General features: G+C 42.0%; 1 protein-coding gene across 1 annotated transcript in view; it reads right to left on the reverse strand.

Annotated features, from left to right (window-relative positions):
* The window catches only part of NSD3 (nuclear receptor binding SET domain protein 3), a 4286093-nt gene that overhangs the window by 149166 nt on the left and 4109095 nt on the right, over positions 1-27832 (reverse strand). The window contains exon 23 of the mRNA XM_044084319.1: positions 8091-8197. Coding sequence (XP_043940254.1) covers positions 8091-8197 — 107 coding nt within the window. The remainder of the gene's footprint in view (positions 1-8090; positions 8198-27832) is intronic.

Here is a 27832-nt window from a genome sequence, read left to right on the forward strand (position 1 = left end):
TGTGATGATTTGAGTTGCTTGAGGTAAACAGAAAGGGAGACCTGTGTTCCTTTGGCATGCTTGAGCCTACTACAAAAATTCCTTTTGAAGGCATGGAATGAGTGGTATAATTGTTTCCAAGCTGTGGCTGTGTTGAGACCATAAGTTTTTTAGGTACCATTGTAGTTTCCTCATATGCAGCTTTGCACATGGTATTAGTAGGATGCAAGATGCCATGAACCCCAGAGCCTGCAGGACTTTCCTTGCAGTTAGTCTGGTTAAAGTTGCCATTTTGTTGAAGTATTGAGACGGTTGCCCTTGTTTGTCTGGCGTGAGGTAGGCCATCTGGGTTGTTGTATTCAAGCTGGCACCCAGGAAAATTATCTGTTGAGAAGGTATTAGTTTTGATTTCTTTTTGTTCACTGTGTATCCCAGGTAGTTGAACAGTTTTATTACAATAGAATGTCCTTGCTGTCCGCTTGGATAAGGCAGTCATCCAGATATGGGTAGATTTGTATTCCTTGTTGTCTGCAGAAGGCAATTACTGATGCCAGGCATTTCGTAAACACTCTGGGCGCAGTAGATAAGCCAAAGGGCAATGCACAGAATTGGTAATGGGTTGAACCTGCAAGAAATCTGAGGTATCTTCTGCAATCTTGTCTGATAGGGACATGCAGGTATGCCTCCTTGAGGTCCAAAGTTACCAGCCAAGACTCCTCGCCCAGCATGGAAGCTGCTGTAATGTGAGCACCTTGAATTTTGGTACCTCTAGATATGTGTGTAGGATAGATAGGTCTAAGATGGGTCTCCAATCTTTGTCCTTCCTTGGTACCAGAAATAATCTGGAATAAAAACCTTGACCTTGTTCTTTTGCAGGTACCTCTTGAATTGCTTTCATATCCATGAGAGCGGAAATTTGTCTTTGTGCCTCTGCCCACTGATTTTGTGGTAGGTTTGGCATGCCTCTCATTTTTGGAAGGGTGTGAAAGTGGAACCTGTAGCCTCTGTCTATAATATCCAGAATCCATTTGTCTTTTGTAACAATGTGCCAGTTTTTTGAAAATAAGGCCAGTTTTCCGCCCAAAGGTGCTGCCATTATAGCTTTGTTTGGCAGGCATAGGGGGAAGTCATTGTGTCTGTTTTCTAAATGACTGTGGTCTATCTTCTCCACCTCTTGGGGTTGGTGCTTGCCACTGTCTAGCTCTGCAAGATCCTTGAGGTTGTCCTCTGCCCCTTGGGCATCTGTATCTGCCCCTTTGAGGTCTGTCCGTGGCTAGAAAGGACCAATTTTTTGAAGGCCAGTTTCTGCTGAAGCGTGGAGGTTGCACCTGTTTGCATAGATTTCGCTTTTTCCACCATTTTCTTTAGTACCTCCTCAGCTTTAACTCCGAACAATACATCTTTTTGAAGTGGTGCATCTAATAACTTTGCTTTGACATGATCTGGTAAGGTTTGCTCTTTTAGCCAAGCATGTCTACGTATGACAGACCCCGTGACAGCAGCTCTACATGAGGCCTCTAAAGCATCAAAACCACACTGCAAGGTATGTTTCCCCACTTGCTCTGCTCCATGCAACAAATACTGCAACTCTTTCAAATCTGGTTGTTCTGTTTGTGTCATTTTGCTTTTCAACTGAGATAACAAAAACTGTTGGTACTTTAACATATGAAATTGACAGTTTAATGCCCTCATGGTTAAAGTGGCTGATGTATACACCTTTTTCCCTCAACTTTCTAATGCTCTGGAATCTCTCTCTGAAGGTAAAGGGTTTTTAGCAGTAGAGGCCTTAATCCCCTTGGGACCCTGTGAAATTGTTTCTGGGTCAGCAGTATGGCTTTTATAAAGGAACTGGTGAGAATCAGGAACCCGGTAATACCTGTCTGGTTTAACAGGGGCTGGAGGTAAAGAGTCTGGCTTAAGACTGGCTTCTGCGTACACATCATCCAAAATATCTAAAACAGGAGGGATAGCCAGGGGCCTATGCTGGGGGAGCAGTAGAAATTCCCTGAGCCTTTTCTTGGAATCTGAGTAATCTTGGCCTTCCCAGTGGAAGTGCTCTCTCAATGTATGCAGGGTTTCCCCAAAAGAGTAGTCCTCAGGGGGGGAGACCAAGGGAACAGACTCCTCAGCATCAGAGTCTTCAAAAGGGGAATAGGCGTAATCCTGGTCCTCAGAATGGTCTGAGGTAATAGAAGCCTGGTCTGAGGAAGGGTAGTCTTCCTCCAATCTGGGTCTTTTGTCTGAGGGGGGTTGAGAACCCCTGATGAGAGTTATCAAATCCTCAGCCATTTTAAGCATCTGTTTTTTAGGCATAGGGCCTTGAGGGGAGGTCTGAGGACCCTGTTTTTTAGTTTTCATTGCAGCTTTAGATTTAGTGAAGGATTTAATAGAGAAGGTGGTAGGCCTGAAGACACCTTCAGAAATGGCAGGCCTCACTAAATTTTCGGTTTCCCCGCCAAGAGTGGCGTCGGTATCTGCTGTGGAAATGGAGACCGAGGAACCTGCGACCTCGGGTACTGAAGTCACCGGTAAAATAGTTTCATCGGTAGTCAGGGGCTGTGTAGGCGCCTCGCTGAGAACCGGTACTTGGCCTAAGCGTGGTCTCAGTACTCGGTGCAGACCTCGGATGTCGGTCCTTATCTTTGCATCTTTTGCCTAAAACTGGCGTCGGTGTATCCGACGACATGATATAATGAAATTTTTTTTGCCAAAATAATGAAGGGCGAACTCCGCCCGGCGCTTAATAGTGCGCTTTTTGAGCCTAGTACAAAAACAGCAGGCCGAGACGTCGTGGTCTGGCCCTAAGCAAGGTATACAGAAAGAGTGAAAATCCTTATGCGGTATTTGCTTCCCACAAGAAATGCAATTATTAACTTTGTCTGACATCGGTCTGAGGCAAGAAAGGTTTCCCCAACAGGGTACTTAGCTTTAAAGAAGACTTCGGCTGAAATACTGTTCGTAAATCTCAGGCGCTGTCCAACCAACACTTGCGAACTGCTTCTGCTTTGGGCACCGCGTGGCAAGAAAGACTGAAGAAAATGGCATCGGCTGCCTCTTTTACACCCCTGCCGCACTGATGTCAGGGAAGAAGTGACAACAACCGACACCGGACCTAGACTTTGGAATTCGGCCGACCGAAGACCCGCCTGACGGCAGGATAACCCAAGTGTGATGACTGCAGCTGTATGCACGATGAACATCGGGAAGATAGCGAGGAATGGCTCGACCTAGCTGAGGGTCTCAGGAGGAAGACCTGGTGGGAAGCCCCGGATCTGATCTCCTAGGTCTAGAGGGAGAACCTTAAACAACAATAATCTGATCCAACAAAACTATCAGATCCAAGGCCCACATGGATCTGAAGATGTGGACGGTACAATGTTGGATCCGAGGGATAGGTAGGATCCAAGGACAGTCTAGGTTGGCTCGTATCTGAGGACTTCCGACACTCTGAGGTCTCAGATCCGACAGCAGAAGCTGGGGCTCTTGGAGCAGAAGAGCCTGGATTCGAAGCTAGAGAGGCTGGTGTCAGATCTGGGGAGCTGTGATCCGACAGCCTCGGCTTTTTGGCAGGAGATTCCTGCGAAGAAGACTTCCTCTTGGGATCTGAGGAGGGCTTAGGAGGAGACACCATAACCAGGGGACCCCCTCTGGCCAGCCCTTTCAGGAGAAGCCTGTTTCTGTGATCTAGGAAAGCCCTGGGTTGAATCCGGCACAATTATCACACTTACCTTCCAAATGGGGCTCTCCTAGGTAGTAAACACCCTCCTTGTGCGAGTCAGAATGGAGCATTTTCTGACTGCACAAGGAGCACCATTTGCAACCAGTGGGTTTCTCAGACATCCCACTAGCTAGCACACACACCACCAGCACAACCACAACAGAGTCGGGTGGGAAGAAAAGGGGAAAGGGAAGGTTGCTTAAGACCGGGAAAGAGGGAGCGCAGGTTAAGACCTAAAAATATAACTACATTAAACTAGTCTAAGCTAACGCACTAACAGATGGGTAGGAAAGAGAAAGGAGGAAAAGAAAACCCCAAGAAAAAGGAAAAAACAAGCTGCTTAACTGAATGTAGAGCTACTTTAGCTGCAGGAAGCAGGTTTTACCACTAACCGCAACAAACAAGAAATGAGGGTTGTGGGTAGCTAGGGATCTTGGGAAGGGGAGCAGCTTGGGTTCAGGAGCTGTCTCGCCAGATAACCAAGTTAATAGTAGGAGGGGTATATGTGCTCTTACTAGCCAGTATGTGTGCCTGCCATAAAGCCCACCTGCTCTGGGTCAATAAGCTACTGGCCAGCTGGTGTCCTGTTGCCCAGCTTGGGTTACTTGGGATAGCACTGTTGAGCAAAAGCTGGGAGGACAATCAAACAATCTGCCAAACATGAATGAAGGATTATAACACTCAATATACATTCAATGACAAGATGGAGATTGGAAATTGATGGCATGAATGTAAGGCTGGACATCCTATGTATCCAGGAGACAAGATAGGAGGGCAATGCAGCACAGCCATTTGACTTTGGATCCAACAAAGGAAGACGACAAACTAGAAATGGTATGGGAACAGTGGTGAGGGAGAGGCTTCAGAAGACAGTGAGAGATGTCATCAGAATTAGTTACAGAGTTATGGCAATCAGACTCCAGTGTAAGTATAGGACACTATTCATAACCTCAGCCTGTGCCTTGCAGCAGCTACAAGATCTACTAGACAAAGCAGGACAACATGAGTTGGTGCTGATAATGGGTGAACTGAATGCACATATTGGGACACACAGAACATGACATGAGGACTGCTTTGGTCTACAGGGGTATGGAATGTATCTATAAAGACTTAAAAAGAAAAAGTAGAGAGAGAGACAGACATTCAAAAGCCATGTAGCTGAAAGATTGATTGATGTCCTTAAGGGGTCATTTGCATATATCCTATGGGCCTCTAACGCAGAAGAGTGGGGTATCACATAGTGAAAACTCTGGCCAGGCTAGGTTTTTCTTGTAGTTTTTACTGACTGGTTTGCCTGTGTGACCTCCTAGTAAAGAAAGGAAAGTGGGGTAGAATCAGCAATTGCAAAGTCATCCTCAGTGAAACAGCTGGCCCCAGCATAAATCATTGGTTGCCACATGAGCTGCAAGCAGTGGTCAGAGAAGGCTCTAAAGTCAACAGAGACTAGGATGACAACTGGAAGTTGACTGGAAAAAAAAAGCATAAGATTTCAAGGAATTACTTAGGGCTGTAGTACCTCAGGAAGAAGAAGAAATAGGTGGAGTGGAAGAAGAATGGAAGTACCTCAAAACAGCATGTGTGAGGACTACAGAAGAGATATACGGCTGAGCCAGGTATGGAAATAAGTTACATAAGGAAAACTGGTGGTGCAATGCAGTTGTCCAGGTAGTCATCAAAAGAAAAAAGGAGTGCATGAAAAAGTAGGAGACAGAAAAGACAGACCATGCTAAGAAGGAGTACTGGTTGTTTAACAAGAGGCTAAGAAAAGAATATCAAGGAACAAGACAACAGAGGCACTATACCAGCTTCTGGAAAGTGACTCATTAGATGGGACAAAAAAACTATCAGACTGCAGAGCAAAGATAGAAAGATAAAGAAGATACTCTTGACACCCTTCATAAGGGATGCTAGAAACAATCTGCTGACAAGTTCACAGTACATCAAAGGCAGATGGAAGGTGTACACAGAAGATACACTGCCCCAGACGCAGCCTACAATGAAAGAAGAGGAGGAGCCACCCTCAAAGAAGTAAGATCACTACTATGGAAAATGAAGTCAGGGAAAGCAGCAAGCTCAGATGAGCTCACAGCAGATATGATCAAGATGTTGGGTGAGTTAGGGGAGAAATGGCTCTTGAGGGTGCTCACAGCATTATGAAGAGAAAGGACTACCACAGGTGACTGGAGAATAAGCATACTAGTGCCAGCATACAAAAACAAAGGGGACATCGACAACTATGAGCAGTACAGAGTTATCAAATGCCTTTCAAACTGTATGAAAGTGCTGGAGAGGGTGGTTGATAAACAAATATACAGATTAGTAAGATGGGAGATGAACGGTTCAGATTCAGATCAGATGCAGCACAAGTGACCCAAAGTTTGCAGTGAAACAAATAGATGAGAAGAAGCTAGAAATGAGGAAAGAGTCCAACTGGGCATTCCTAGACTTGGAGAACCCATATGGCACGGCCACAAGAAAGCTGATTTGGGCAGTCCTGAGGTGGTTTAAGTCACAGAAAAAATGGCAGAATAAGTACAGGCCATGTGCAAGGAACCAATGACTTAAGTATGAATAGTGTTCGGTCTCACAGAGTCGGAGTTAGTGTGCATCAGAGTTCAGCTCTTAATCCACTGGTGTTCATATTGGTGATGGACTACATTAGTAAACAGGTCAGATGGGACAGATCAACAAAGCTGCTGTACGCAGACCTTGTGGCATTACAGGCAGACTCTGAGCAAGTACTTCAGCAAAGGACAGGGAAATGGAATGCAAATCTGAAAAAAACATGGGATGCAACAGAGTACAGATAAGACCGTTGTAATGGTAGCAAATGAGGAAATCAGGAAGAAGCTTAGAACTGAGACAGAAGGGAAGACAGTGGAACACATTAACAGCTTCAAGTATCTGGGAGAGGTGGTTGAGGAGAAGGGAAGTCTGAATTAGGAGGTCACATCTAGAATCAGAGGGGCTTTACCCAACTGGCACAGAGTGGCAGTGATAGTGTATGACAGAAAAATGCCACAGAAGCTGAAAATTAAGGTGTACAAAACAGTGGTGTGTCCAGTACCTACTAACTGTTACAGAAACCTGGCCAGCTGAGACACACACACACACACACACACACACACACACACACACACACACACACACACACACACACTTTGAGAAGAGTTTACACAACCACACAGACACTCATGGGGAAGTTTGGCACAGGATCTCCAGCTATGCCACTTTCCCAGACTATACGGTAGTATCAGCTGCCACCACCCACTAATACTTATCAGCTACTCAAAGTCCCTTAAAAGGGTGTCCAATTATTACTGTGCAATATTATTATCCAATTGGTAGTTATAGCCCAGGGCTAAAGCTATTAGAGTGGCGTTGTACAATTTTATCAAAGGCATGCAAGTACCCTTAAGAGCTTAAATTATCTCTACACAAAACAGCCATAGTTGGAAGGTTTAAAAATATTTAATAATAAATAATAAAAACACAAGACAGTACTTCTTACTACACAGTGCTAGTCAAGAGTTCAGAGATCACAGAGAAATACTTAAAATAATTCAATAGTACAGTTCTGACATCACAGAAAAACACTTAGCCTAATCTTTCTAGTTTCTAGCTATTTTTAAGAGAAAACACAAGTCTAAGATAAACTTACATATAGAACACAGGCAGAGTGCTGATAAGTTGGATGGCCAAGACAAAAAATGCTTAATGCTCTCTGATTCTCTCTGTTTTTAAAATCACATTCCTGGTTCACATTACATCATTCTTCACCATTCCCTGGGTTCCCAGGCTAACAGAAACTACATTTACATTCTTAACATCTCCTTTTGTTATCTTGCAGCTGGTCAGGAAACAGAGCAATAAAAATACATTTGCATGTTTAAATCTAGCAATTTAACTCTTGGTTTTAAAACAACTGAAATAATGTCCTCATTTAGACATTTCGGCACCGTGTTTAGATCAAAGGGTCACAACATGCTTTACTTGGTCAGCTTTCTGCCAGCAGAGTGCGCTGTTGTTACATTTTTTTTGCAGTTCCACAGCTAACAGCAGTCTTTTCAAATTTAAGAAACAAACCTGTAGCTTATATTAATATGTACAAACAACAGAATTATCTACAATATTTTATCTGGCTAGGCTGTCAGCCTTCACATTTCCAGTAGCCTTCCCCTATCATTACAGCTTGCTGCTCAAATAATATTCCCATAAGAAGAAGAAGAAAAAAATTAGACCAAAACCTGCACTGCTATTCGCTCTGCAGTTAAAGTTGCCTCAGTTCTGCTACAGCACTTCCAGTAAATGTACATGCCATAACTAATTTACTTTTGTAAACTCAAAACTGATTGGTTTCTGATGATAAAACATAGTACCACCTGACACTAACCTTTGGCCTGACACCTAAAAAGCCACTACAGTTATCAGCCCGACAATGGCACTCAGTCCGACCATTTCCCAAGCAGTCCAAGTTGTAATTGAATGTTAGCTCTGTGCCTGTAAAAGAAAAGAAAAACTGTTAACAATGTAATGTCACCTCCATCCACACACAAAGAGGATTTTTTTTCTGTTACTGAGAAAGTACATAAAGAGGAACAATAATTAACATACATGAGAAGATTAAAATGTCTGGATTTTGTGACTGCATTTGCTAACTAGAGATAAAAACTTCTTGAAAGAAGTACAAGGTGATCAAGCTGAAAACCAAATCAGTATACACACTAAACATATCCGTTAAGTTATACTGCACAATCTCTCATGTATTAATGCCGAACCAGTAAATGCACAATTGTAACATGCCACAACATGCTATGGCTTTTCCAGTAAGAGTCTGGCTACCATACCGCACTTAGTGATTGTTGCATCTTTTCCTGTAAACTATCCCCCAATTCTTCTAAATGTCACTCTAATGAAATTTTCATACATACGGAAGTTATGTACTTACCACAACGATAGATCAAGTGTTCTTATTTTCGTCTGGTTCAACAGGTGGGATGTCAGATCTGAGCTTTCACCTTACACAAGAGTACTGGATCTGAGATATCTGCCTACTCCCCTAACCATAATTCCCTCTTCCTAGTTGATTTACCTCAGATCGAGTTTGTTGACTGATTCCAAACAGTCTCCTAAAATCTTAAGAAGGAAATAAAATAAAAGGGATACTGTACATTATCCACTATAGAAGAAAGTAGAACAAGAGACGGGCAGGGTTCCAACAAGGTCTGAACAATCCACAGAAGAGGAAAAAAATGACAATTTGGAAGGGTGAAAGAGGAAGGAGAGTTGAACTAGATGAAAATAAAACAACATGGATCTATTGTTATGGTAAGTACATAACTTTCATATCTGATGTTCATCTATTTTCATCTGGTTCAAAAAGTGGGACAGAATCCCAAGCTACCCAGAAGAGGCCTGGCTGGACTCAAGCAAGGACATTCCTGAGTATGGCAGAGCCAAAGGATGTGCGAGTTCTAGACTGCATATCCAACTTATGAGATATAAAGGTATGAGTTGTACACCAAGTTGCTGCTGCACATATATCACTGACAGGTATGCTTCTTGCAAATGCTGTTGAAGCTGCCACTGCTCTGGTAGAGTAGTGAGCCTTAGATTTAGAATGTTATGGACAGCCCTTTTGTCTTATATACCAAAGAAATGCAATCTGCTAGCCACCTAGAAGGCATAACTTTAGACACGTTGTCCTAGTTTTACCTCAAAAAATGATATAAATTTGTCTGATTTTCTAAAGTCTTTAGTCTGGTGTAAGTAGAACCTAAGTTGTCTATGGACATCCAAGGTATGTAGGGTGTGTGATCCCTTGTTAGCAAAGTTTGGAAAAAATACTGGCAAATCAATTTGTTGGCTCAGGTTAGATTCCAAAGCCACCTTGGGAAGGAATGAAGGATTTGTCCTTAGTGCAACTCTGTATGAAACTGCTTACAATTCTGAAACTTGTTTTGCTAATGTAATAGCAACCAAAAAGATAGCTTTCCAAGAAAGGAATTTTAGATCTGCTGTTTAAAGGGTTTTTGGGTCAAAGTAAAAAGTAATGTCCCAAGGATGGACTGGATCACAAACAGGAGGTCTCAATAAAAAATGTACCTTTAAGAAAAGCCTTGGACACCTTAACAGAAACAATAGATGAATCATTATGTCCTGTGTTGCAAATCTGAAATGGTGGCCATCTGGACTTTAATTGTAGAATAACTGGAACCTCCTCTAAAAAAGTTCAGAAAGGAAATCTGGAATCACTGGTAGAGGGGCTGAAAAAGGGTCTAATCCCTTTGAAGATGGCCATACAGAAAATATTTTCCATTTGCTTTTGCAGATCTTTTTGACTACCAGGGAAGAAAGCCTGGCATCTCTGGCTATCATTCAAACTGGACAAACCATGTGGTTAGTTTTAGAGATTGGAGCTCCAGTAGAGGCATCTCAGAAGGTTGACTGATGAGATCCCGGATGGGATCCAGAACCCATGGTTGGTGCAGTACATGAAGCCAAAGAAAGGGGAACCATACCTGTCGGGCCACAAGGGGACAATGAAAATTGCCCTAGTACTGAACATCATGACTTTCTGAATGAACCTGGTGAGAAGAGGAACTGGTGGAAATTCATAAAGGAGACTTGGGGGGCCAAAAATGGACCACAGCATTTCTTGGTGACTGTCCCTGTGGAGGGAATGAAGGCAAAATAACTGCTGCATTTGCTGCTGAGGTAGAAAGCAAAAATGCTGCAGCAAGGTTGATCCCAGTGGATGAAAATCTCCATTGCCACTGTTTATTTGAGAGACAAGTTCTAGAAAGCGGTTTGAAGAAATCACCCATTGCCAAACTTGCATAGCTTCCCAGCAAAGAGGGTATGAAAGTGTCCCACTTTGTTGATTTACCAGACCACTGACATATTGTCTGAGTGGATGGCAATCACATCCTTGGGTAGGCAGTCCTGAAAAAGCCTGCAATACTAGAAGAACCGCTTTCATCGCCAAGACAGTAATGTTAAGTTTGGCCTCTTTAGAGGATCACATTCCTTGAACTGTTTTCCCTTCAAAATGCTCCCTCCACACCCTGGAAGGGAGGAGACCATGATGAATGTGGTCTTGAGAGCAAGTGGACAAAAAGTTCTGTCCTGTACAACTGACCAGGATGTAATCCACCATTTTATGTGATATCCTGCGTATCTGCTTAAGATAAATTCTGGTGTGAAGGAGATGTAATTTCTGTGACCACTGTACTGCTAGCATCCAATGTAGGACTCTAATGTGATATCTGGCTAATGGAACCAGTATGATGGAAGAGGTCATTAGCCCTAAAAGACATAGAATGAGTCTAGCTTGTTGTCCAGGGTGTTGCATCACTTGAAAGGCTACAGACCTTAATGAGCTGACTTTTGCAATGGGGAGTTTCACAATTTGTTGTATAGTGCCTACTTGGCAACATATAAATTCTGTTCTCTGAGAGGGAAACAGTTTTCTCTTCTTGCAACTGACTGATATTACCAAATGGTTTGCCAGAGACAGAAGGCATGGCTGATCCTTGGAAGTAGCAGTTAGGAGCCAATCATCAAAATATGTTTTCCTTGTAGCCAGAGATGAGCTGTTGCAACTGCCATCACCTTGGTGAACATCTGGGGAGACTGTAGTGAGACTGAATGACAGTGTCCTGAATTGGTAGTGATTGGCTCCCAGTCGGAAACACAGAAACCTCCTGGATTGCCTCTGGCTTTTGATATGATAGTAGGCATTCAGGAGATCAATACAGCACATCCAATCACCCTTCTTCAGTAGAGGTGGCATGGACTGTATCGTGACCATTCAGAATTTTGTCTGTTTGATGTATTGATTTAGATTGCTGAGATCCAATATTGGTCTGAAGTCCCCTGTCTTTTTTTGAACTAAAAATAACTTGGAATAGATTCTGGGGGACCAGCCAGATAACTCTTGTTTAGCAACTTTGATACCTCTATTGCTACACATTGCAACTGATTGGGTGGAGTATTGGGACTGTTTTAATCTTTTCTTTGATGGATCCAAAAAGGTATTATATAACCTTTGGTGTAGATCCTTAGCATCCATGAATTGGACGTTATGGCTTGCAGGCTAAACTATGTAAGGAGAAGCATACCCCAAATGCCGCCAGAGTGCAGCAATCGAGCAAGCATTCAGGGACATTGGTAAGGTTTCTCAGTGAAGGGTCCATGGAAACCTTGATTTTGCAGTCTACCTTGTAGATAGCGTCCAGTAAGACTGCCTCTTCCTCTGCCTTGGGGAGGTCTAATCCTAGGAGTGCCCTGGTGAAAACCTTAGAAATTTCTGAACCACATTTTCCTACCTCCACTCTGATTCTTAGAAAAGGATCTTTTAGGAGTAGAAAAATAGATTCCCACAACAGACAAGGTGTTATCATTGTATTCACTCCTGGTAAGCGTTTCTTTTAACTATGGTCCAAACAAGGTGGAACAATCATAGGGTACATTTATAAAGGATGCCATGAAGCTCTCAGTGAAATTGCACAGCTGCATCCAGGCATGGCGTTGCATGGTAATACCTGTGCCAGCAGCTCCTGATACATCATCAGCTGCATTAGAAAGCCGTCTTATGGGCACATTTAAGGAAGATTGCAGAGTAGACATTTGGCCATCCACCATCTTGGGGAACCTTCTCCATCATCTAAGTCGGTGTTTTCGGTGACAGACTCAGAAGAGGAGTCTGTACACGTCCACTTGCAAGTCCTATAGCAGGTTAATGTGTCTTGAGCCTTCTAATGGAAACACCTCAGACCTCAAATGTCAAACAGTGTCGAAGCTGAAGGAGGTACAGGATCCAGTGGAAGTCAGGATGAACCTGAACTCTTAGCAAACACTAGTCTTCTTGGTCCAGCCAAAGCCCTCTCCACAGCCTTGAAAGCAGACTCTGCTAATGGAGCTGAGGAAGAACTACCTATATCAGCAAATTTGGTAGCTTTTCCAACTCCAAAAGCTGATGGCTCCTAGGAGGATAGAGGAGCAGAGCTATCTAGAGCCAAAGCACAGAGGGGTAGAGATGGCTCTGAAAACTCTGGACTCTACTCCACTGTTGGGACTCCAATGCACTGGCTCCAGGACTCTGCCTGATTCAAGGGCAATGGTGTAGAGAAAGTGACAGAAGTCGTTGAAGCCAGTCTCCAAGGCTAATGGATCCCACACTGGTACGGCAGAGGTGTTCAAAACCATATGCATCGGCTCCAGAAAGGGAGATGGCACTGGAACAAGTATGGACAGTGTAGAAGGGCCTGATCCTGCTCCTCTACACGGGGATGGGACCAGAACTCCCAGCTGAAACTAGGTCCTCAGAAATTTCCTTATTATATGGTTGACATCCACTTCAGTTAGGCTTCTAAAGGACTGACTGGACCTCTAAGATGAAACTACAGATGGAGGTCTTAAAGGTAGCTTTTGAAGTAACGGGGAATGAAGTCTGGGACTAACTGGCCCTGAAGAAAAAAAAGGTTTCAGGGAGGGAGTTCGGATCCTGGTTGCAGTTGGATCTGACTGCCTTGATGTCTTAGGTGCTGGACCCAGAATAGCACCTCGATCGGGAGACCCTTTTTTAGGCTTCTCTACCCCTTTCTTCTTGCCTCTTTTCATTTTTGTTTCCCTCTCGATTTCTCTCTCTCTCTTTTTCTTTAGAACATTCCTTCTCTTTCCCTGTTTTTGTCAGGAGGAGGAGATGTGGAAGGTGCCTTTGGATTTAGTGGACATCCTGGACCCTGTCTAAGGAGAAGTCCCTTAAGAATGAGTTATTATTATCTGCCCTGAAGAACTCAGGTGCCAATGGCAGCACAGATACTGAAACAGCCTTACAAGACTATCTGCAAATATACAGAGCTGAGTATATTTTTCTTTAATATAGAGTTTAATTGTTGCTTAGATATCTGTTGTCTCACTGTTCTGAGAGACTGATATGCAAATATACAGAGCTAAGTATATTCTTTTGGCTTAATAGTTGTACTATATTAGTGGTTGCTCAGATTTCTGCTGAAACTGTCTCCCCCAACCCCCCTCCCTGTTTTTGGTTTGTAGTTAAATTTGGTGGCTTTTGCAGTGCCCACCCCACTGTAGATTTGATCTAGGACACGCCCCCAGTCCCATCTCTTTACCGCATTCTACCTGATAAACCCTTTCTGCACTTGCTTTTAGTCCTTTTTAATTTAATTGCATTTTCAAACTGTGTGTGGTCTAATATTGCTTTATACTCAAGCGTGCTAGCTTGCATTGCATGTGAATTGTTTTTACTAAAAAAAAAACTGTAAGCCTGTTTCATACCTTTCCTGTAACTAGTGTTCCAGATACAGATTTGCTGTATCCAGGACTGTTTGTAAGCTTCTGAGCCCCCCAAGCCTTTCTGTGTTAGAGGGAAGTCTTCTAGCTTATCAGTGGGAGTGGTAAAGCATTAGGTAACCTGTCTACCACATAAGGAGTGGTTCTGGCCCAGAATTTGAAGTTATTGGCCGTTTGGGCAATCTTCCATCTCTCTCAACTTTCTGATTTGAAAGCCTACGTTTGCACTTGTTTCTGTCCTGTAACTCGTCTAGTGCAGATACAGATTCTTAGTTTTAGCACTTAAATTTGCTTATTCATGCTCAGCACTTGTTCAGAACTTGTAAGCACTAAATAAGCTACTAATTACTATAGCACTCAATCTTCCTCATTACCTAGAGGAAAACAGTTTTTGTACTTACTTTTCTCACTGGCGTTGAGAAAAACAGCTCTTGTACTCACTTTCCTCACTTATCTAGAGGAAAATAGTTTTTATTCAGGCATGTCCAAGGGTCGGCTCCCAGTGTTCTCCCCTGTCTATCTGATGAATCTGGGCATCTTGAGGCAATGTAGAAATTGCCTCATGTAAACAGACAACCCTCTCTTCCTACCACCCAACACTACAAGCTGTGAGAGATGCACTTATCTAGCCAAACTGGAGGTAAAGCTCTCTCCAACCAAGACTGAACTTGACCGTCATGAGGAGAAGGTAAACATTTGCACCACACCACACCACACTCATCACATAGTCTCACTACGACTACACCACCAAAATCCACACATAGAAACTCAAAAACATTCGCAGAGGCTCTCAATAATAATCTGCCTAAGCAACAGAGACCTCCAAAGCAGAAATACAAGCAACCTCCATCCCCCAACACAACCCAAATGACACATAGCCCACAGACTCAGTGTGCCACTCAAACACAGCCATTAAGGCAAAACAACATACCCAACACACTAGTCATAGGTGACTCTATAGTCAGGCACACTGATGTTCCACTCACCAGGCTAAACAAGGAGAAGGTTATTGTCAGCTGCCTGTCGGGTGCCAGGATCCACCACATAACCCACAAACTCAGGTCACTCCACAACAAGTACAAATATGACTCTGTCATTGTCCATGTTGGTGTGAATGACCTGAGACATACCTCCATGGACTACATGAAAAGAGACATGGAAGAGCTCTCCGATCTTGTAGCCCAGGCAGGTATGACCCTAACCCTGAGTAGCATTCTGTCATCGCCCAGAATGATACCGCAGTACAAGGACAAAATGATTTACTTCAACAATTGGCTAAGCTTCTGGTGTCATTCTAAGGGGATCCAGTATCTGTCTGCTTGGGATGACATGGTCAACAGACCACGATGCTTTGCCACAGATGGCCTGCACCTGTCGCCCCTGGGATTCCGGATACTGGCTAAGGCTCTTGCTGCCCCTATAGTGCCTTTTTTAGGCAGGGTTCAAGTAACAATTTCACCACCACAACAGGAACAAGCAAGCAAAAACTGAGGGTAATGCTACTCTATGCTAGAAGTCTAAATTTCAAAATGCACTCACTCGAGGTACTCCTTAAAATGGAGAACATTGATATCTGTGCAGTGACTGAGACCTGGTTCAAGGCTCCAGAGAGCACCCCTGCACTACCAGGCTATAACTCATACCACACTTTTCGGCCATGTAACCTGGACTGAAACACCAAAGGTGGGGGTGTGTCCATATTCATTAAGGATATCCACACCTCCAGGCTAGTTGCTCAGCATAATGCATCCAAGGTTATCCAAGTGCAACTAACTCTTGGCAAAACTGCAATCCGAATTGTAGCTTGCTACAGATCCCCCACCATGCCCCAGGATTCCCACTTCTCTTTTCTTAATGTACTGGAAAGTATTAGGGTTCAACTAAACACTCTAATAATGGGCGACTTCAACTACCCCACCATTAACTGGGAAAACTACTCATGTACCAACTCCTGAGCGCAACGCTTTCTGGAATTCATAAACTCCAATGCCCTAGATCAACTTATCCACACCCCCACCAGGGGCAACAATATCCTAGACCTAGTCTTTATCAACATGAGTGACCGGTGTTCCACACCTGAAGTCAACTCCTTGTTGGTCTGACCCGACCATAAGCTAATCACCCTTGATATCCACATCCCACCCCCACCCCCCCATTAAGGAAACAACAGTAAAACATTTCTCCAAAGTCAACTTCATGATTCTTAAGACAGAAGTAGTGAACTTCATGACACCCATGCAGATGGACAATACAGTTACAACTGCTGAATCCTACACAAATGCACTCTATAAGCACTTATATGAGTGCATGGATCGTGCTATCCCAAACAGAACCAAGATGCTATCCTTCAAAAAAGGGAAGCCAATCTGGTGGTCCCCTGCCATAAACAAACTGTACAACAGAAGGAAGAAACTGTTGCAAAAGAGAGTAAAATACCATGAGTGGAGGAGCTCCCTGGTAACCCTCAGTAAGAAGCTGAGATCCCTTATAAGATCCTCCAAAGCCAGCTACGAAAATAAAATCGCCACTAATTCCAAGGACAACCACAAAGCATTCTATAGCTATGTCAAGAATCTCAATAGCAACACCCAGATCTGCTCTGAGTTACAGCACAAAGGCACAAAAATTACAGAACCAACTGATATTGCCAACATCCTGGCAGATAGGGTCAGTGCTAACTTTACCCCCCCCCCTCATCCCCTAAAGGGCCCATATCTATACAGGAAGAATGCAGAATCCCTGTAATCACAACTACGCAGGTGAAAGCTGTACTCTCTAAAGCCAAAAACACAGCATCCATGGGACCAGACAACATCCCAAGCTGCGTTTTACATGAACTTCAGAATGAACTGGCTCCTCACTTAAGCACCATGTTCAATAATAGCCTCGCATCAGGCTTTGTGCCCACTGAATGGCGCACAGCAACAGTTATCCCACTCCACAAAGGGGGAGCCACCACTGATCCCGGGAACTGTAGACCTATTAGCCTGACGAGCCTGGTCTGCAAGGCCATGGAATGTACCATCATGGAACTCATAAACAAAGACACTGGTAACCTCCCAACTCTGGATCCCACCCAGTTCGGGTTTGTGAAAGGCAGATCATGCCTGCTGAACCTGATCGACTTCTTTGAGGCAGTCACCAAAGCCGTAGATGAGGGTAAGGTGGTTCACACAGCCTATCTTGACCTCGCCAAGGCTTTCAGCACCATCCCCCATTCTGGAATTATAGCTAAACTCAATAAACTAGGCATAAATCCCTACGTCACAAGATGGGTTGCCAACTGGCTCACTGACAGAACCCACACTGTAAAAGTTGCAGACTCCAAATCTGACCTCAAACCAGTGACAAGTGGAGTACCACAGGGTTCCGTCCTGGGACCGCTCCTGTTTGGTATCTACTTCTCTGAAGTACAGGCTAACACAGAAGGCCTCTGGCTAACGAAGTTCGCAGATGACTTCAAACTAGGAGCCATAGTCAAGTCCCCAAATGATGTGAACATCCTACAGAAGGGCCTCTCTGAGACAGATGCCTGGTGTCAGAGCCATGGCCTCAAGCTCAATGCCAAAAAGTGCAGTGTCATCCCCTTTGGTAAAAACTCTGTACCCATGAACTACCACATAGGCAGCAATCTACTTAACACCAAATGCGTGATAAGAGACCTTGGGACCCAGGTGGACAGTAGTCTCTCCTTTGATTGTCACATTGCCACAGTAGTCAGGAAGTCCTTCTAAGTGGCACACCTCATCATAAAAGGGTTCTCATCCAGGAAAAAAGAGGTCATCGTTCCCCTCTACTCGACACTCATTAGACCCATTATAGAGTACAACGCCCCTTTTGGAATGTACCTCACAAGACATCTGCAGCAGCTGGAAAGGCCACAGAAGTACCTCACAAAGAGGATTACTGGACTCAAACAAATGCCCTACACTGACCGTCTCAAAAAACTCCAGCTTTGCTCCGTAGCATATCGCCTACTCCGAGGTGATCTCTGCCTAACATATAAAGCTGTGTCAAACCCAGAGCTGTTGGACATGCTACACCTAAAGAAATCCAAATCCCTCTGAGCTACACGCTCTAGGGACCTAAACCTTGTCACCACAATAAACAGGACATGCTGGAGGGATAGATTCCTATCCCAGAGACTTCCCATACTCTGGAACAGGCTACCCATCTATGTCAAGAAAAGTTCTTCATTAGCACTCTTCAAGAAAAATCTTGATGAGTGGATGGGAAATAGGAAATACACCCCAGGGATCACTTCTGTGTCTCTGCTCGACAGTGGCACAGGAAAATAACTTTCTTGGGTGGCGTAAGCCAGGGAACCTTGTTGGCTAGGCTTATGTAGGCCCTTGGGCCGATAGCCTAGTACCTACCTATGAACCTATCCTGCAGATGGGATGGACCTAAGTAATGCACACAAAGGGAATGGGGGTCTTGGGGATGTATCCTGTGTCCACAGGATGAACACCTTTTGAATCCAGTGGACTTCTCAGACATCACAACGATTCTTAAACACTAAGAACAATACCAACAATCTTACAGCACAAGTAACTATCAGAAATCCTATAAACAAATATGTATACATCTATAACAATAATAATCTTATTAAGCTACAGTCCTATTAGATCTTTAGAATGTCAGTACAATGTTATACACTTAATCATTAACTTAAAGAAAACACTAAAAAAATTACAGGGGTATACTAAACTAGCTCTATGTAGTGTGCTCATGAAAAAAAGCTATCTAAAGAAGAAATTTAACAAGCTAACTTATCTAAATATACTCATTTTAAACTAAGAAGTACTCTAAAGGGAGGAGGAAGCAGACAACTAAGTAATGTTTTTTTTTTTTTTTTTTTTTTTTTACTTATTGTGAAAAAAGGTGAAGCTCTTGGCAAACACGTCTAGTTTGGCAGGCAGTACATAAGATCTGATATAAACAGCTAGGAGGAGGAGTCAGAGCTCTTGGATAAAACACTCTTGTATAAGGCACAGAGGTTGGATCAGATATCCCACATGTTGAATCAGACAAAAATAGACTGGTTGTCTGTTTAACAGGGAAATCGTCAACTAGGTAAAAGGTATAAACTAAACAGACATTTGTTAAAATCAAGGTTGCTTTCCAGAACACCAAATAATGCTAGTAATAAATAATCGATAATCTACAAAAAGGTGCATCTTAAAAGCACAAAACACATCAGAAGTTATATATGTAAGGTGTTTTTAAAAGAATATATATGTTACACCTTTTAAGATGAAAATATTGGCAGATAAAATTAGGATGGCTGTCACCATATTAAATTTACTCTCAGAGCCTAGCATGCTTTCCACAGACTTTAACTTACTGATTTAATAAATACTTCAAGATCAAAATTAAGTAACATTTTCATATGCTGTGTGATGCCTACCACTGCTACCAATTTGTGATATCCCTATGCTGGGCCACTAATCAAGGAGCCTGAATCTTCACCACAGACAATGGAGAGGGACGTGCACTTGGAATACAAATGGATACACTCAGTATTACTATATGCAGACCTCACTGCATCAAATACAATTTCCCTTAACAGCAAACAGGGAACACATTCAGCCCGAGGTCTGGATGTCTCTTTATCTGTCTCCTTCCAGGTCCCCAATACGACACCCCACTTGCACAGCTGTAGGGTTAAGTCCTCAGCCGAGTGTCCAAGCCAGGTCCTCCAGCACCCTCTCTGTAAACCGAGTGCTTCATGTCCCTGCCACAAGTAGCTGACACACAGTATATGATTTAATTTTCTCACACACACACACACACACACACACACACACACACACACACACACACACACACACACACACACACACACACACACACCTGGGAAAGGCTGGCACAGACTACCCATTCTACCAACTGTGCCCAGACTATAAAGTGGTTATCACTGCTACCAGTCAGTTACTATAAGGCTCTTAAAAGGGTATCCAATTATACTGTGTAAATTAACACTAATACAAATGGTAGTAGTTCAACAAGACAGCTAGGCCTTCTAGAGTGGCCCACACAGTGTCATCAAATAAATATAAGCACACATTAAGGTTAGCTACTTTCTACAAGGACCAGCCACAATAAAAGTTTTAAATATATTTAATACATAATAAAAGTATGTGAAAATACTGAATATATATTCACAGTAAACCACAGAGTTTAGATCACAGGAAATATTGAAAAGAACATTGATGGACAGATGCACACAAATAAAGAAAAACAATATCTAAACTAAACTTCACTATATTCCTGACTGAATCTAAGTCAATTACTGTTTCCTAGTTACGTTACTACTGCAAGGAAGACGCTGTGGGTGAGGGTCTTTCTAGTCAGGCTTCCCAAACAGAATATTCAATACTTTGAGATTCCTCTTTGTAATTTCTAAAATATAATTTCCAAGAGAACTGGCAGAATGACCTCATCTAGTCACCTGACTCTAGGTATTCACAGTATTTCCCTTGGAAGCTGAGACAGGACGTTAGCACAGAAGGCCACAACACACATCCAAATACTAATGGCAGTGCCTGGGACCTCTCCTCTTTTCACTGAGCTAATGGACAAAGGCTCTTCCCCAGACCCAATGTCTCCGGTCTTATTCAGCACTGTGGGGTGCCTTTTAAAGGTTTAACAGCTCATTTCCATTTCCCTTATGTTTGTTAAAGTTAACTTCTTTTGTGCCAGTATCTTCTATTAAAACATATACATTTAATTCAGCTACAATAATACATGTACATTTCTCTTCATTTCAGCAGGGTGCACTGTTGATACATTCAACAAAAGCAAGGCTCACAAATACATTTTCAGCACAAGCATCTGCACAAAATTAGTTTGATATACAAATGACATACAGTCCAAATACATTTGGGACACAAGCATCTTATATAAATCAGTTTCATATTCAAAGGACATATCATCCTTTACAAAACTCCAGCTGGCTATGCTGGCACCTGCCCATACAATCACATGCTGCTTCAAAAGCGATTCTCTAGGATGAGTATGACTGAAAAATATGTTCTTATGTAGAAGAGGTAGTTACCACATTGCTGAAAGATACCAAAGCAAAGAATGCATCCATGAAATTAAATTTCACTTGATTGGTAGTATTCAATAAATGCCACTAATTTTCGGGTCTATGTTAAATCAGCGAACGCTTAAAAAAGCGAATGCTGATTTATCGACCCTCTTTAAGTGAAAACTTAAAATCCCGAACACTCAGAATCACTATCCCACAAAAAAAAAAAAAAAAAAAAAACTTCAAACCTGGGAAAAAAATTGCTGCTCCGAGTGTTCGGGATTTTCAGCTTTCGCTTAAAGAGGATCGATAAATCAGCGTTCGCTGATTTAATATAGACTCTATTTTTCTACATATTCACAGTGAAAGAAATAAAACTGCTTACTTACTGCACACAAGATGAATTTACACAAGTTTTATGAAGGCTGTTTTTAATTCATTGTCAGTTTTAAATGGGCACTAGTTTTGATTTCTGAATGCAAATATTAAACACACACACACAAAACCCTTAAAGAAAAATAGTTAAAATCAGACAGAAAGCTTCCAATTATTTTCCTTAAGGACTAGTGTCCAAAATAGTCTCTCTCTTAAACTGCACCCCCCCACCCTCACCCCCACCCCAGAAAGGCTATCCCAAATGTAGACTCACAATGAGGATCCTCATTATCTGTTAGATCTTGGGTGGTACTATATTCTCCTAGTTTAATTTCTCCAAGTCTTTTGTGTTTTTAATACCACGACGGGAATGGAGCCTATTCCAAAGTCAAGGCATAATTAAAGTTCATGAAATTAGTACTGTTTCAATTTTTTTTATTAGTGATGTGGTCTTTACAGCACCCACAATGTGCCCAGAACTGACTCCTCCTGTAATTCATATGGGGTTACATGCATCAGTAATATATCTAAATACAACTGTAAATTCTTTTTTATTATACCTGTTGTTCCTACTACTACTGAAACCATCTGAGTATCCTCCTTTCACATTGCTCGCTTCTGCCTGCAAATACTGGTATTTTATGACTTTGTCTCTCTCTGTATATAAGAGACCGTAATAACTGGGTGTAGAAATTTCATTGATCAACGCTACTTTTGTCTTTTTTCCTGGACTACTATATCTAGTTTTCTCACATCAATTTTCTGAACAGATGGTAATGGGTGATCCCATGTGATATAAACTTCAGAAGATTCAGAATTTAGAAAATGCTTTGTAGTTCATGTTTCCAAAAGCTTATTAACTATTTTAATATTGTAGTGTTTGCACAACGCAGCACTGTTGCATCATTATTGTACCTTTCAGTATACAAGCCCTTTGCCAAGAGCGGATCACACCCTGCAACAAGATTTGTGACTGTTTCCAGTCTGCATTTTGTCTGTTTTTTTCCATATGCTCAATGGACTATGTAAACCAACATCAACGTAAACTTTCATCTTTTGGTTTCAATTCACCTCTTCTTAACCATGCCTGTGTCAAACCCTGATTAACATGAAGTTGTGCCAGGAGATCTATATACTTGCCACAATATTTATACCTTTTCCACATTTCTTTCCTTCTCATCTGATCCTTCTCCTTATATTCTTTGTTTTTTGGCACATTTAGCTTATTCTATCGTCATACTGAGTTTTTTCTAAATGACTATAAACTCTGTTGCCATCAATTCTAGTATATATAGTTTGCATATTGTTGGAAGGTAAGTTATTGGTCTATGGTTTTTAGGCTGGCTTACAGGTCCACTCTTTAGTAGTATTGTTTTTCCTGTTGTTAACAGGTTGGCGTCCATTCAAGATGCACATATACAGTAAGTAATTCTTATTCAGGGCTAAATCTTTGTGGAAAGATGTTTATACTTGTATTCTAAAGTTAGCAGTACGCCTGGGGCTGGGGTTTTCCATTTAGAAGCTTTTCTTAAATTTACTTCAGTTTCTCTGACCATTAATTCATCTCATTTTATATTCTCTATATTAGAACTACATGTTTCATTTAATTTTTCTATCCATTCAGCATCTTTATTATGTCCCAAGGGGCCTTCATAAATATTTCTCCAAAATGTGTCCATTTCCTTTTTGTTGGTAGTGTTTCTGTTCCTTTTACTCTGGTTCCAGTTTCTCTATAACAACATTTTTTAGGTCATCAATGAACTGTTATTTTGTAATTTTTCTTTATATTTATCTGCATATCTTCTAAGTTTTTTCTCTCCCTGTGCTGTTTGCAATAGTGTATTACAGATCTGGGTTTGTTTCCATACTGTGTCACTTCTAAGTATTTGGATGAGCTGTTCCCTCTTCTCAATTCTTCTAATAGTAATACTACTTGTCTTAACTGCTTTATAGTTTTCTCTAATCAAAGCTCCCATGGTGGCATTTTATTTCTTCCCTTCCTTTCCCTTACTGTTCTACGTTTTTGTGGTAAGACTTTATTCACCTCCTCAAGGAACACTATCCCAAATGTAGGCTCAGAATGAGGATCCTCAGTATTGGATATTGGGTAGCACTACATTCTCCTGTGTGGTAAATTACATCTAAAGTGCCTCACTTCCACAAGTTAAACTGACCACTGTTCTGATGAAGATGAATTTCCAATATGGTCTTAAAATGATGAGACTCAAGAGTCATTCAGGACATCTGACTATGCAATATATAGACAATGGCCATGGAAAACTGCCCAGTTGGTGGCCCATTTATAGCATGGACCAATTACCTGAAGAGGAGATAAGAGTAAGACACTTTGCTTTTATGGGGTGCCATGCTACTTTCTCGCTGACTTCACACACAGAAAAGTGGGGTTCAACAGTGTATCCAGAGCATGAAGGTTTACACAAAAAAAGGCAAATGATGTGGAGATAACTTCTCTAGTGGACTCAGGGGTGCTGGAAAAGCCACATCTCAGGTAAATTCCTTTTAATTCTAGCAATGCATACGAAGTCAGACACTGACTCGCTGAATGATGAAATAAGGAAAAGGATGTCTCTAAAGTGTATGCTGGGACCAACTAAGCTAGGGAGGACAGTAAGCTTATGAAAGGTGAGGATGACTGTGTAGTCACTGGAAGCAAAATGCCCACTACAAGACACATGCAAGAAGGTAAGCCAAGGGGATGTAAACACTTACACTGCCATAAACCACACAATATGCAAGACACTTAGGCCCTTAACAAGTCTCTCTCTCTCCAATACAATCCATGAGGTCTGACTGTTGAGCTCCAAAGCCTTTTCTGGATGAACAACAGAGCAGCTAAGGACAGTGTGTAGAATGTCTCGGTTATTAGATGAGAGACCTGATATTGAGAGTACAGACATTCTGAAAAGAAAAACATTTTTTTACCCCCAAACATCTTTATTAAATTTTCACATATGACAAAGGCAATCTTACATTTATACAAATGAAGAACATAAAAATGATACCACTTTAGTTGCAGTTTACATCACAGACACCATTGACACAACTGTAGTTGCAAACATTATACATCACTTATAAACCATCCAGTCATTGTCATTTAAGCATTATATAGCTCATTCAAATCCTGCCTCTTAAACCTCATTCCTGCTCTGCATATACTGTTACCACAATTCCCATTTTTACTATGTAGTTTGCTCCTTCCCTTTTATAAAGATCCTAATTTCAGTTGTTTTATATCAGTTACTATATTCACTACTTCTAGTAAAGTTGGTCTAGACTGATTTCTATTTTCTAGTAATTGCTTTTTTGACAGCCACCATAATTAGACTCAGCAAGGCTTTACTATGTCAAGGCAATTCCGATTCTGTAGCATACCTCAAAGAAATTATCGCCCCAGTCAGTCCAATCTGCTCACCCAGCATCTTTGACAGAACGGTGTGCAGGGAATCCCTAAAGTCTGCCAGCTCATTACATTCCCAAAAAATATGTTTCCAGCTACCTTTTTCTTGCCCGTCAAACCTCCAACATTTGCTAGCCACCTGAGAAAAAATTCTTTGGAGTCTACTTGGGGTATGAAAATACCCATGTAAACACTTCCAGGCAAAGATCCTAAATCTTTTAGACTTTGTGTATATTTAGGAGATATACATATATCCCCCATTGTCTTCTCTGTAAATTGCTTATCCAATCTCTCTTCCCAATCCTTTCTAAGCTCCTCTGATTGATTCTTATAATTATCATGCAATATTTTATATGCTTTATTAATTATTCCTTTTTTTACTTCAGCTTCTGTTCTAGATTCTATTAAAAACTCTACCAGTGCTGGTCTTTCATTTAGGAGCCTCTATTTCTTTCTCTTTGCCTATACTCTGACATCAAATCCTTGATAGGGAAGGCAATCTCTAACCTGCAGTCCAAATACATTTTTGGCCTCCTCCCATTCTATTACCTTGCCCTTTCTAGTTACTTGCTCCCAATACCTTGATTCCTTTGCTAGTTTTCTCCAATAAATTCTAGCCCCCTCTTGCCTATTATCTGTACCCCTGACCACAGTCATCTTTATCGGCAAAATCTTTTTTCTCCATTCTCATGCTGGTTTGGTTCTTAGAATACTTCCTGTTATTTTATGAATATAATACTCTCTATATTTTGGTTGTTTTCCTTAACAGTCTGCATCCAAAATCCCAATCTCTCCTTATTTCTTGAGCTTCCTCCCTGTGTCAGCATCATTCCTTTCCACTTTGAATTACTGTTTTCTGCTTGCACTATGTATAAGAGCCTTAACAGTGTTGCCCTAAAATACCCCCTCAAATTAGGTAATCTTAGTTCACCATGTTCTATTGGTAGAATCAGCTTATCCCACTTGACCCTTGCTGTCTTCCCTTCCCAGATAAAATCCTTCACCTCTTTTTAGTTGCTATCCACAACTTCTCCTCCGGTTGGTAAAAGTATGCCTGGCCTATGTATATGACTAAAGGGACTAAAAACATTTTAAAGGCTTGTATCTTGGTATCCATATCCATATGACAAAAAAAAAGAAGTTATGTTCTCACCATAACGTTCCATCTGAGTTGTTGCTCTTCATTTGTCTTTAACCTGTAGGGACTCAGATCCAGGACGGATCAGACTCAGTCACATTTCCAGGATCTGATCTGAACTCCAAGCTCCTCCCCTACCTATAATGCCCCTGTTTCCCTCCTTCCTTCAGATTGAGTTTGCTGCTATCTACAGCATCCCAACCTGACACAAGACCTTATCCCATAACAATAGGACTCCAGAAGCATGAAGAGGAGAACAAAGGTATGACAACGTGGTGACTATATCTCTTCTGGCCAGACCATCACACAGCAGACCAAACCAAAAAATATGCAGGAAAGACAAAGTGCATGGATCAAACCAATGTAAATTATAGACTTCTTCAGTGCATCAGAAAGGTTTTTTGATGCACTGAAGAAGGCTATAATTTTCTAGCTGAAACCGGTTTGCTTTTATTGTATTTTTGGGGTTTGCCACAATAAATTCTTAAAAGATTTTTCATCTTTCCCTTGTGCTGGATATTTTTTGGACTCAACAGACCATCACACAGCCCACATAAGGAAGGGGGAAGGAGGGAGGGATGGTTGAAGACAAATGAAGAGCAACAACTCAGATGTAACGTCACGGTGAGTACATAACTTCTTTATCTGAAGTTGTCTTCATTTGCTCTTCAACCTGTGGGACAGAGTCCCCAGCTACCAAACACCTAGGAGGCCCTCATGGAAGGATATTCCAGAGCACGGTGGAGCCAAAGGATGCCCTGTTCATGGATAGAATGTCCAACCTGTAGTCTGAAATTAAAGTATGCAAAGATGCCCAAGTAGCCACAGAGCAAATGTCTTCCAATGAAACTCTGGACCAGAAGGCAGATGAAGCAGCCACAGAGCTAGTCGAATGTGCCTTAGTATGACCTGGTGGGGGTAAACCTCTAGCAGAATACTCTGGAATAAAACATTGAGAAATCCAACAAGCAATGGTGACCTTCGATACACGTTTCCCTAAAAAGGGCTTAGAACAGGAAATAAACAGTTGGTCAGATGTACGGAAATATTTAGTCCTATGCAAGTAAAAACATAACAGTCTATGAACATCCAACAAGTGCAATTTATACTCTCTCTTATTCTGAAAATTCAGAAAGGAAATGGAGATTAATTACCTGATTAATGTTTGATTACGAAGCCACTTTGGGAAGGAAAAAGGGGTTAGTGCACAAAGACACCTTGTCCTTATGAAAGATCATATAAGGAGATTTGACCGATAATGCCTGAAGTTCCGAAACCCTTTTGGTTGATGTAATGGCAATCAGCAAAGCCGTTTTCCATGACAAGAACTGTAGATCCACTGAAGCTGCAGGTTCAAAAGGGGAAGCGACAACAGCTTGCAGAACCAGCGTAAGATTCCAAGGAGGCGTTGGGTCCTTGATTGGTGAACGAAGCAAAAAGGTACCCTTCAAAAAGGTTTGCAAAGCTTAGAAGAAGCTAGAGAAGCCATGTTGTCACCTACATGAAGTTAGATATAGCTGCCAGCTGGACCTTGACCGTAGAAGAACTGACACCTTGATGAAAAATGCTTACTAAAAATTCTACACCCATCAAAATGGGAGCAGTAAAGGGATCTAGATCACGCTGAGATGCCCAAATAGAGAAACACTTCCACTTGCTGGAATAAACCTTCCTGGTAGAAGATGTATGAGCTGCAACTAATATCTGTTTGACTGGTGACGATAACCCAGGAGTCCTCTCTATCATGGGAAAAGGAGCAGCCAAGCGGTGAGCTTCAGACTGACCAGATCTGGGTGAAGAATCCCTAAGGGATGAGAGATGAGATCCACAGCCAGATCTAATGTCCAGGGG

This window comes from Protopterus annectens, chromosome 9.part0, assembly GCF_019279795.1.
Source record: "Protopterus annectens isolate FY-2018-M chromosome 9.part0, PAN1.0, whole genome shotgun sequence".
Taxonomy (NCBI): domain Eukaryota; kingdom Metazoa; phylum Chordata; order Ceratodontiformes; family Protopteridae; genus Protopterus; species Protopterus annectens.